This window comes from Centroberyx gerrardi, chromosome 10, assembly GCF_048128805.1.
Source record: "Centroberyx gerrardi isolate f3 chromosome 10, fCenGer3.hap1.cur.20231027, whole genome shotgun sequence".
NCBI classification, from domain to species: domain Eukaryota; kingdom Metazoa; phylum Chordata; class Actinopteri; order Beryciformes; family Berycidae; genus Centroberyx; species Centroberyx gerrardi.
In genome coordinates, this window is record NC_136006.1 from 11,631,179 (window position 1) to 11,642,834 (window position 11,656).

The 11,656-nt window shown below is 43.5% G+C and overlaps 1 protein-coding gene across 3 annotated transcripts; it reads right to left on the reverse strand.

The window, feature by feature from the left end:
- Nucleotides 1-758: 758 nt before the first annotated feature.
- Nucleotides 759-11,049, reverse strand: ccnt2a (cyclin T2a). 3 transcript variants are annotated; one of them, XM_078286058.1, is made up of 10 exons: nucleotides 10,877-11,047; nucleotides 10,129-10,210; nucleotides 9,861-9,989; nucleotides 9,484-9,544; nucleotides 8,767-8,829; nucleotides 7,819-7,864; nucleotides 5,134-5,297; nucleotides 4,778-4,848; nucleotides 2,866-4,237; nucleotides 759-2,703 (listed from the first exon to the last, which is right to left on the reverse strand). In XM_078286058.1, exons 1-10 carry the CDS (start codon nucleotides 11,032-11,034, stop codon nucleotides 2,630-2,632), a joined length of 2,220 nt encoding a protein of 739 aa, XP_078142184.1. In that variant the 5' UTR covers nucleotides 11,035-11,047; the 3' UTR covers nucleotides 759-2,629. The 3 variants fall into 3 exon arrangements, 2 of the variants coding, with proteins under 2 accessions (XP_078142184.1, XP_078142185.1); XM_078286059.1 differs by having other exon boundaries at nucleotides 759-4,237; nucleotides 10,877-11,049; XR_013505132.1 differs by lacking the exons at nucleotides 759-2,703; nucleotides 2,866-4,237; nucleotides 4,778-4,848 and having other exon boundaries at nucleotides 5,160-5,297; nucleotides 7,425-7,864.
- Nucleotides 11,050-11,656: the final 607 nt, after the last annotated feature.

The window sequence follows — 11,656 nt, forward strand, 5'->3', positions numbered from 1 at the left end:
CAACTGCTGAAGCACCCGTTCATTCCCAAAAACGAGATTGGGGTGAACTCTTGGGAAACCCAGAAGAAACATCGCTGTGCTCACCCAGAGGGACTGTGTGGTTAACATGGAATTACGTAAAGGGACATTTAAGGGGACATTTGGTGACTCGAAGCACAAAGTAGACTGTAGCGATCGTGGAAGGACCGGCTACCTACGCTGCCGAAAGTGGTAGCGTCATTGGTTGGGGAACATGAGGTCCTACTAACAACATCAAGAATGAAAACAATTAAGTAAAGTCAATCAACACTTAAGCCTTCAGTTGTAAAGGTAGTAAATGAGAAGCACTTTTATCCATAGCACCTGGTGAACACTAGTAGAATCTACAGTAAACAGACAGCTAGATGTCAGTTACTTTGACGTTGGGGGGGGGAGGGGGGGATTTTCTTCTGCAATTTGTGCCAATCATGTGAACACCTTGATATTTTTCATCTATTTGTATAACTGTAGGTCTCTTAATTGTCAATGTGTAATATATTAAAATTGAGATTAACTTTTTGAATTTGCCTATCAATTGATCTTCATTACAGGATACATCTATGTATTTTATAAGCAGCAAAAGTGAATAAGAGTGTAAAAATGTGTGCTTAAGAAAAGGCATGCCATCCATGAGTGAAGTGTTTTTTTTTTCCATGACTGAATCTACACATCAGTAACTTCTTAACTCTTAGAGACTAAAGTAACAAGGACATATGCAGAATAACAAGATCACAGCAACAAACAATCATAGAATTTATAATGTTTCAAGGTAGTGGCAATTTTGATGTTTATTTGTAGTATTTAAATGAAAAAAAAAAAAAGGATGTCAAGAGTTGTGTGCGCCTGACTTGTTTTTCCACAACTGCTGTTATTCTGTGTGCCCAACAGTAAAATCACTTATTGTTATCAGGGTACAAACAAACCAGCCTCATCATATACTCTGCACACTAAAATAAAGGACTAACCAGTCAAGAACAGAGAGGACTTGGTCATGTCCAGACTTGAGAACAATATATTCCGTTTAGTGTAGGAAACTGACTTGTGTAAGACAGCATGTGACTCAATTGGTCACAGACAAAAGACAAAATTCTGAACTAATGAGCAATTCAACCAATTGGATGATGATGCCAATGATACAAAAGTGATCATAGATGTCCAGATGGCAGATACTTGAGGTTTACAACATATCCTGTTGATCGGTTTGCATACGGCCAATCAGTCACTGTATTGACAACTCTATCGCTGTGAAGGAAGCCCAGAAGTTGCCTTATTATACTGTATAATACACGGTTCATGGTTCATTGAACAATCTTACATAATATCCCCTCACGGACTGACATCTACGGGGCTACAGCGCCAAGTCATGAAACTATTTTTAATGCACTTCAAAGCAAAAAGGGTTATGTAAACTTCAATAGCACTATTGTCTCAGTTTTTTTTTTTTTTCTTTTTGAGGCACAGCCTTTGGCATCCAGCTTAAGGTCTTCTTGGAGGTCCAAAAAAATAATTAAATCGGTACAAATTGCATCGCTCTGACAATGTGACAAGTTGGTTTTGGATGTGCCCGTGTTGCGGAGGGGTCTTTTGATATTTCCTGTGATGGAAAGTACAGTACAGCGCCCTCTGTAGGCAAATCAACTACAGGCTCTAAGAAGCACACACCACTGGAATGCTGCAATCATTAACCTGATGATGCCCGATTCCTACATCAACAAGTTACAATAGTCTTTTGAGTCTTTTATAGGTATATAGACATCCTGTTATACTTACAAGCAGCTCCAAACCTGAGTAGTCATGGTATAGCTTTTTTTTTTTTCTTTAAACATACAAAAACGTATGTACATTTATCTCCACTTTCTGTAAACAGCGAGTCAGCATTCTGCTTTTACATCCCTTTGATGATTGAAACATGCAGATCATACGTACAGTATTGAAGTATAAAAAGAAATGAAGACAAGAAACTAATTGTAGAGATGAGACTTAACACCTAAAAAAAAAAAATATCGGCGTCCACTGACTGCACTAAATGGAATTCCAGCAAACAGAACTTAAAACTCATCTCCACCTGGAAGGTGGCTTCCTTCATACAGTTGTAGAAATGTGATTCAATTAAATTACTAGTTAAAAAGGAAAAAAAATAAGGAAGAAAATGGAGAAATTGCACCTTCCATGCCTTTTATGGTATTTATAATACTTTTGTTTCCCGCGTGGAGATTTGAAACTATTAGGGATGGACCTTCCCCCGTCAAAATACACACTCAACCACACACACTCATCCGGACCCATTCGGAGACGAAGGAGAACAAAGCAGCATTTTGACATACTAATAGAAAGACAGGATTGAGCATCGCTGCCCAGAGATCTGACCGTCAGGAAGCATAATTTTTCATCTTTTTTATATCTCTTCTCTCAGAAACCGAGAAGTCCGACAATACTTCTCATTTTTTTGCTAATAAGTTGTTTTTCTGCCTTTCAATAAAGGGTTTATCATCACATAATGAGTTGTTTTCCTGGGGCACTTAACAGGGAAGTGAGCATAGTCTTCAAAGTCTCGACTGTGGGTAGTGTGTTGCCATTTCCGTGTGGCGGCCACGGTCGCCGAGCGGTGGACTCAGTGTCTCTGCTCGCCCACTTCGTGTGCCGATTCACTAGGAGGAGGGAACTGCTGAGAGGTCCGCAGCCCACCTGGGTGTGACAGGAGGGGAGGAGGAGAAACAAGAAGGAGGAGGAGGAGGAGGAGGAGGGGGGAGGGAGGAGGTTAGCCATAGAGCTGTGAGCCAGACGAGACACACTGCAGTACAGGAGAGGAGCAAGGAAGAAAAAAGGGGGAAGAGGAAGATGAAGTACCTGCAGCACCAGTGCCACCCTTGGAGCTTTTGCTCACTTTGGAGCAAGAAGAGGAGGATGAGGAGGAAGAGTGGTGGTTGTGGCTGGCCTCGGGGTGAGCCCTCTTACGGGATGAGGAGGACGAAGAGGTGGATCCAGGAGGTGCGAAGGCCGCCGCCTCCACGCCGACCAGTCCCAGAGGACTCCGGAGCAGCGCTGCCCCGCCGCCCGGCCCCTCCGGCCCGCCTCGTCCGTTCCCGCTGTGTGTGTGGGGATGAGAGTGACTGTGGCCGTGCTTGTGGTGGCGATGGAGGCCGTGCTCCGCTCCACGGTGCTGCTTCTCCTTGCTCACCAGCGGGCTGGAATGTTTACTTTTGTTGTTGTTGGCCGCCGCGCCTTCGTCTGATGAGCTGTGGCGCTCGGATGACGAAACCTTGATCTTCATCTTCAGCTCCTCCTTGCCCGGTTGTCCGCTTTTGTCCAGCTGGGAGCTGCCGCCTGACGTAGGGATAGGCAGGCGGAGTTTGAGCGAGCCCGTCCCTTTGTCCCGTTTATCACTGTGGTGGCGCCTATCTTGCCCTGAAGATGAGGAGGAAGGGAGTTTCATTTTCAAAGGGGAGGCAGTGCTGCTGCTGCCACCACCATAAGCATGCTGGGACATTTGGTGGGGCTGCGAATGTTTTCTGTGGTCTACTTGGCTAGTAGAGGAGGGTGCATAGGTAGAGGAGGAGGAAGAGGAGGAGGAATCCCCTCTTGCATCACACTCCGTTACTCCTCCATGCTGCTCCAGCCTGCGTTTCTGTCCAGCGGCTGCCAGCTCTGCAGCATGTTTCTCTCTGTATTTGTCCAGAGACAGCTTCTGAGCCGGAGAAGGTGGTGGAGGAGGAGGAGGCAGCTGGGGGGGAGGAGGGAAGGCAGGCTGGGTTGGTGGTTGATGCTTGCCTCCTCCGCCCCCTCCAGCTCCTTTGTGTTCGTGTTTAACAGGGTTGAAGTCTACCGTTTTCTCAGTCCTGTACGGCGGGTGCTGCAGCAAGGAGGAAGAGGAGGTGGAGGTCTGCAAGGACAGTGCCGGCCCTTGGTGAGGAATGCTGAGGGGTTCCTGTTTTATAGAGGTGGGGGGGTACCCCGCTTGGCCCGGGTTGGCTTGGGGCCACTCGCTGTGGCCTGCTGGGTTGTACATGCCAGCCATGGCGTCCAGAGAGAGGGGTGCGCCCCCGGAGTGGCCAGGCATGGACACAGTGAAGGAGGGGCCTGCTTTGGAAAAAGCTGGGTTGGAGGAGGAGACTATGGGGAGGGAGGAGTCCAGGGAATGGTCTTGGAGCATGGATGGCCCGGCAAAGGAGTTGTCTGCCTGGGTGCCATCTCCCTTGGGCTTTTTGGCAGCTTGTGTTGCCTAGAAGGTAGAGAGAGGAAGGAGATGTGTTAATATGAGGATGTGAAGAGTTTAATTTGGTTTTAAGTAGCACTTGGCACTCTTGAGGTGGGTAAATACACCTCAGAATGAAGTCTGGGTGACTGGATCTTCAATGTATCTTGAGTGCATTTACAATCTGGATTTTTGTGGTTTAGCTTTGTCCAATTATAATATAATTAGCACGATGCATAATGCCAGGTATAAAGGGAAACAATCTCCATCACTGTTACAAAAATGTAAAATTAACTATATGTAGAATTATAGTAGAATTATAGCCCCCCTCCCGTAAGGCCCATGATTAAACCATGTAATCATGGACCTTCAAATTGTTTGCATGTTATGTATCCAACTAACAACCGTTTTTACACTGTCACCAGCACTAGGATAAGGACTGGGACCAAAACATATACAATCCACCAAAACCCCAACAAAAATCATCTAACAATAAAAGGTTACAAAGATTTTAAAAGGAAACATTTGTTTACACTGTAGGCAGCATGGAGCAGCCATGCATCTTACCCTCCAGTTTCGTATTCTCTTTAACCGGCTGGGCGTCTTCTCCAGAATCTGCAGGAACTCATGAGTCAACTCTACAAGAGTGAGACATAAATGGAGTCATCACACTACTGAATGACAGAACAAAATGTATTACAGCGTGACAATGATGATACTCCACCACAAAATTTTATAAGCACAAGACTATTTTGCCAAGTTCAAAGAACATTTCTGCTGTCCTCAATTAACACAATTAAACTCTGTCCTTTGTCTCATTTAGCGGTACTCTCACAGGGAAATATGTTGTTTACAAATACTAATATTGATAAATCAATATAGTCCAGTACATTATGGCAATATAAAACACATTTCAATCTCACCGTCCAGCAGCTCTAGAGTGACTGAGTTGTCCACGTATTCCCACCAGTGTTTCCCATCAGTGGAAACGGGGATCTCCCAGTTGGACCACTTACACGCCAGGTGGATACACACACAGGCGATCACCGTGGGCTTGTACTGGAGGCAGAAGGTGGTGAGGTGTAGACTGTGTGTGTGTGTGTGTGTAAGCAAGACAGGGAGTGTATGCCGTGTGTGTAAGAGAGAATGAGTGCGTGTGTGAGAGCATGTATGTGTATGAGTGTGTCGTGCGCAGGTTCAGGCCGGGCCACCGTCAGGATTGGTCACACATGTGGAGAAGAGAGAGAAAACACAAGAGGGAGCAGACAGCATTAATTCACTGGCAGCTTCGTTTGCAAGAGTACACAGAAAACAAACACACCAGCAGAATGTTTTGTTATATTACAGTGTTGATATTGTAAACTTTACTTGAAACTGAACACACACCTGAATAATTCTACAACCAAATACAGGTTCTGTGACATCTCTAAGAGCTTAACTTAATGATTTATTAGAACTTCCAAGCAAATAAAGGCGTGTGATGATAAGAGGTTAAAAGTAATGTTTGAATTGAGTGAAGTGAATTTCAAAGAGCTTGGCTGGTTTCAAAGGTGGAGCATGGGGGGGTGGAGGGGGCAGCAGCTAAGTGTAGGCGGCCCTCTGTCCAACACACTGAATCCTGAGGCAACCCATGTGACAGTTGCATCATTGTAAAACTAAGCGGAGCGGGGCTGCTCTTACATGCCCCTCTGTGGGGGTGCTTTAAGGTCTCTCTTGCTACGGACCGCATGACAAAAGGATAGGCACTAGTACTGACAATATTAGGTGTTCGCTGAAATGTGTGCACTCATGGTACTGTAAAGAAAGCTTTGGATGAAAGCGTTCCCCAGATGGAATATGTTAGCTAATGTCACCTAGGACTCGAGGACAAATCATCATCATTTAATGAGTATTACTGTGTGCTACAACTGTGGAAGTTCAAAGGGTCATACAAAAATAGCTCATGGTTAGACATTAACAACATTGCACATTACAACTAACATTAAAATGAGAATAGACAAACGGCTACCATCCAAGTATTTACCACAGAAATACAGACATCGACTGCTACAGAGACAATTCAAATCACCACTGAAGGCTTGTGTTCTTTCTTATCAAGGTGGGCACAAGTTCACCTTGGGCCAAGCTAATATAAATCTGATTAACATCACATTATTCGCACTGAGGCAGGGATTTTTTTTGGTAGACAGTCAGTTCAACCCAATCACTTATCCAGGCACTTAAGCCATGATTATACACTTATAAATAATGTGATATGAAAGATCCTCAGGGCAAGTCTGGTCCATGTAATATCTAAGTTCAGCAGCACTCTGTGAGACTTACAGACATTATCCAAGTCTCAGCCTGCAGAACTAGCCATCACTGAGCGCTGCGTTTTAAAATACATCTGGTAAGAGCTGGATGGTAACCTTGGGCGCAGAGACAAGTACAATGTCTGGAGTCTGGTATTTCAGATTACATTGCCAGTAAACAAAGCTATCAGTCACAGCCAACATTTACCAGCATTTGACTGATGACTGCAGTTCATTTCAAACCTCCGTCTCAGATGGATTTATATCTTACATCCTTTGATTCATAGGAATCTGAGTCTTCCTGACTAAACTCAAAACAAATCAATATCAGTCAGCGTACTTCTGAGCCGTTTTAAGAACATTCCTTGGCTCCTGCTTTCACTCTTTCAATAAATTATATCAACAACTACGCAAGCTGGGTGCGAAACACCCAGAACCGTTTGCAGTCAGGGTCCAGACATTGTACATCAGGTTAACTAATGTTCAAAAGTTTGAGACAAAAACTTTAAAATTAATACCAATCCCTTCTACAACAGACTACTTTAAACAAACCCTTTAAGGACCCAGTCTACCTACTAAAAGAAATGTTAGGGAGGTCGTTTTTTTCCTCACTTTAGAATAAATAATAATCACCAGATGCATAAAACACAAGCAGGTGTGGTCAATACACAAGACATACTCAATGCTTAAGGAATATGTGGAAGGTATTCTACATTGCAGGTCCTTAATGGGTCACTATCAACAAGTTTTCATTGTCTTATCTTAAATAGGCTAGATTTATGCAAGAAGGCTGTTGAACAGCTAGAAAAAATGTGCATGTTAAGACAAGCAAATACTGCGAAAAGTGAAAAATATTTCAGCAGATACTGCATTTTGCACAAATGAATATGAAAAAGAAAAAAAAACGAATTTGCGGTACTTACCGGAAGGACCTCTACGAAATGTTTACATCTGTGTAATCTTTAGCTGCTATTCAGGCTACCAAAGTGTCTTTCTTTTAGACATATGCACTTTTTTCGCAACCGAGCAAACGTGTGGGTTTCAAGCGCACCACTACACTTCACATCTTGCATTCAACCCATCTGTGCCAACTCTTGGTCCCTTGTACAATACACCGCACTGCGACCGGGGCCGGTAACGCTACGAGCCACCCTGACCCGCTCCCCTCGACCAGGGGAGGGGAGCTGAGGGGAGGAGGCAAGCATCCCAACAACCACCGGCGCAAGTAGGGCCCGTTGGACACTGAAAGGGTAACCTGCATTACAGGAAGCTATGGTGTGCAGTCACAGTGCAACAAAGGAGGGGCAGGATAACAACCTGTTGGTAGCCATGAAATAGGAAGTCTGTGCCAGATCCTTGCTTGCTGTGAGGGAAGAGAGAGAGAGAGAGAGACAGACAGGGAAGAAAAAAGAAAGAAAACAAAAGATTACTGTTTTTGCCAACCAAAACAATTGGATTATCATTAGGAAAGGAGCTGATTTGTTACCTTTTAGTTCATTTCGAAAACACTGATTAAGCCAAGGCCAAGACTGAAAATAACATTCAATGGAGCTTGTTTGCCAGTGAACAGTGAGATGGGGAAAAACATCCTAGCCGACGGACCAAGCTTAGCATCAAGGAAACGTGAAGTAAGCTGGATAATTATATAAATTAAGCCTGTAATATGATGCGAATTCATCACATTACTGTCTAACAGACAATGGAAAATAAGGAAAATGGTAACAGAAAATTCTTTAATCCTTGAGCTTTCTGGCAACCTCACAAGTGAAGCCAAAAACACATCAGTAAAAAGACAATCTAAGAAATCTAAGGTCAGGCAGGGAAGTGTCCTTTCTTTCCATTCTAGTGCTACGGCTACACTGGTTACACTATCCAAGTGCAACCCAGAAGCAGACCTTAGGCCGTCAACCAAAACCACCATGGAAGGCGTCAGTTTCTGAGATACAGTATGAAACTGCAAAGCACCAGTCAAAACATTTAAGATAAACATTTTGCTCCTGATCTGAGCAAAACCTTGCAGTGAAATCTCAATTTCCATACGCTTCAGTCCTGGACTTGGCTCAATCTGTGCCAAGAAATCAAGTCTTTCGTGTAAAGTTGCTATGTCATATACAGGGACAATGGACTCGAAAGGTCATCAACAGAACAGATGTGTGTGGTTATGTAAACATGAAATCAGCAGGATTTTCACCCCCCTCCCCACCCGTATCTGAGGTGGGACAGACAAGAGCAGAGGGCACAAAGAGCAAAGAAGGAAGCCTCTACCTCGCACTAGCTGGGAACATTTCACCACATCAGTGTGTGGGTGTTCAATAGTAATTTCAAAGCCTGGAACAAAATACATGACAGGTGAGTTCAACACAGACACAGTTGGGAGGTGACATGTCATTTTATGCACAAGCAAATACATCTAATTCAGAACATTTTCGACTATCAATTCTGATTCAAATAAGAAAAATATCTATAAATGAACAGTTGGACTTGATGGGCAATTCGGTTGATTCAGCCGGGTCTAAACGGAGTGCAATCAAATCAGTTCTGAATGCTTTCACTCTGAATGACAGGCATTTATCTCAGTGTTGCACGCATTTCAAAACTGCACACACAGATGGTTGCAGCTGACAAAAAATGTTGTCATGGTGACTACAGCCCTGAACGCAGCGATAACATTTGCCAAGACTCCTTTGAAAACTCCTCTAATAAGACTTTATCGGTTTCCACGGCATACGACTAAGTGAATATCGGCACTGAGAGAGAATGACATGTCACCTTTACATGATTTACTGAAGAAATGTACTTGACAAGCAACCCATTCGGCAGCTGATAAAACATTTCACTCAACAGGCTGTGATAAATAAATCAACAGCGGTCAATCATACCACACTCTTATTGATAATGATAAGCCGATGATAATGATTATGATAAACAAAGTGCTCTCTCTCTCTCTTTCTCAAGTCATCCACTCCAGTCACCATTACTTACCGAGGGTCTGCAGCACTATGGTTTCAAGTATCACCAGCTCTTGAGCTTGCTGGAGGTATGCCTGAAGTTTGATAGACAGTCATTACATAACAATTGTAATGAGTCTATTAATCAAACCCCCTAACAGCTGATTTTAAAGAACCAAAACTCCACAGAGAGGCTCTGTTTCTTTTAATGCGAGTGGTGGTAGGTGGAGGTGTTCAGTACACACCAACATCAGGCCAAAACAGGCCAAATAAGCCCTTTGGACAAGGCAAGGGAGCTTTGCACAGCCAATCAGACATAGGCAAACCATGACCACTGAGAGAAGTGGAAAGACAGATGCAGAAAGGAAGATCATTTTCAAACCTACAATACCCAGATCTACCCGAACTTACATTACTTTTTGTGTCTAGCGGCGGTTCTTGGGGGTTTAGGCAAGCATGTGCAACTTTGATCACATGTTCGAGTTTCCGAGGTTGCTCTTCCACTTTTGCAGCAAGGAATAAGGTGGTTGGAGAAATTATCTGTAAAAAAAACAAAAAACATTGCATTGAGGCATTACAAATAAAGCCCTATACTGACCAAATGGTGATATATCCAAGTCATATTCTGACAGGTAAAATATACATCAAAAGCAATATTGTGGTATCACTGAATACTTACATTTCTATGGAATTTGGTGAAAGAGTGGTGCATATAAAATCTATGCATGTAAACAATAGCTGTATTTATTGTTAATTGTGAGCTGGAGGGTGGGTCAAGGACAACAATTATGAATGGAAATCCACTTCTATTACATAAGTTGCAAGCATAGGGTGAATCGTTCCGTTTATTAGTAATATCAAGCCAACCCATAAACTGCTGTGTAGCGTTTTAAAAGACTGAGGTCGGTCAGAGTGTGAAAGACGACAGGTGGGCAAACGACAACTGGCTAGCAAGCCTGGTCACCTAGCTACGTGACAGGAACCAAACCGCATCATGCCAGCAACACAGTGACAACATTGGGTATTAAGTTATCTGTCCTATTGAAGCTAATCGTTGTTTTTTGATTAACTGAGATCTTAGGAGCGAGACATATTTATTCTATCGATACGGGGTTGCTGAAGGACTAGGGACAGGCTAGCGACGCTAGCAAGCTCGGCTAGTGGCCTTTTCATCGCCAAGCTTCGAGGGACACTGCCGTTACTTAGAGTGCTGGAAAGCCAGGGAAAACGTAAATGACATCGACATTGCAGATAAGGAATGCATTAGAATAACGGTAACTAAGACAAAAATATAACAAAGCGTCCCAAACCCCTTGTCCGCTAAACTCCGCAGCCGGGTTAAATTAGCTAGCTAACGGGCCCACATCGAGAATGAGCGCCATGTCTGTCCCAGCCTAGCCGAATGAGAGTTTGTTTACAAAGGATACACGTTGAGTCTCTGGCCCATGTCTTGGATCAGGTTCGCCGCCTGTTGCCGGTAGGAGAGCTCCCGGTCCGGTTCTACTCCACAGCGGCGAGACGGCGTGTTTTCGAGTTGCTCCCGGGTGAAAAACCATTTCGACGAAGACCCCCGGCACGCCGCCATTGCTCTCCAACATTCGCTTAGGGCATCGAGAAAGCGGATGTGACGTTAGTTGGCACAGGAAACAACAAGCTACTTCTTCGATGGTGGTGGATTTGAAACCCCGGTGTATGTTTCTTTTTTTTATTATAACCATGATGTAGGAGGTCAATAAGCTATTATTGTTTCATTCTGATCATTAATGCCCTCCAACTCTTGGTTTAGCCTTAGTGTGTTTCCCTCGGTATCTTTGAAATTAGTGCATTTTGTTTTAGTGTGACTTCAAATTGGCAGCCTACAAATCATACCATTATTATAAATTACATAATATACAGAATGTCTTTAGGCCAATTGGATGACACGTGGCTTCTGTCAGAGATTAAGAGAATAATCGTCATTATCTTTGTCTCTATTCATCATCAATGCTGATTGTGAACCCAAAGTGTAATTCATGTTCAACACTATCCTCCTGAGACACTATACATACAAAATATGGTAGCCTGCATTTTCTATTCCCAGAGGCACTAATGTGGTTGTTGTTGTCAAACAAATAAGGCAATTCACAAATTTGAATACTGAAAGCATTTAATTAAAAACATTTTATCCAAACAACAATAAAATAGGTTGAATCTACTGTACAAGATAA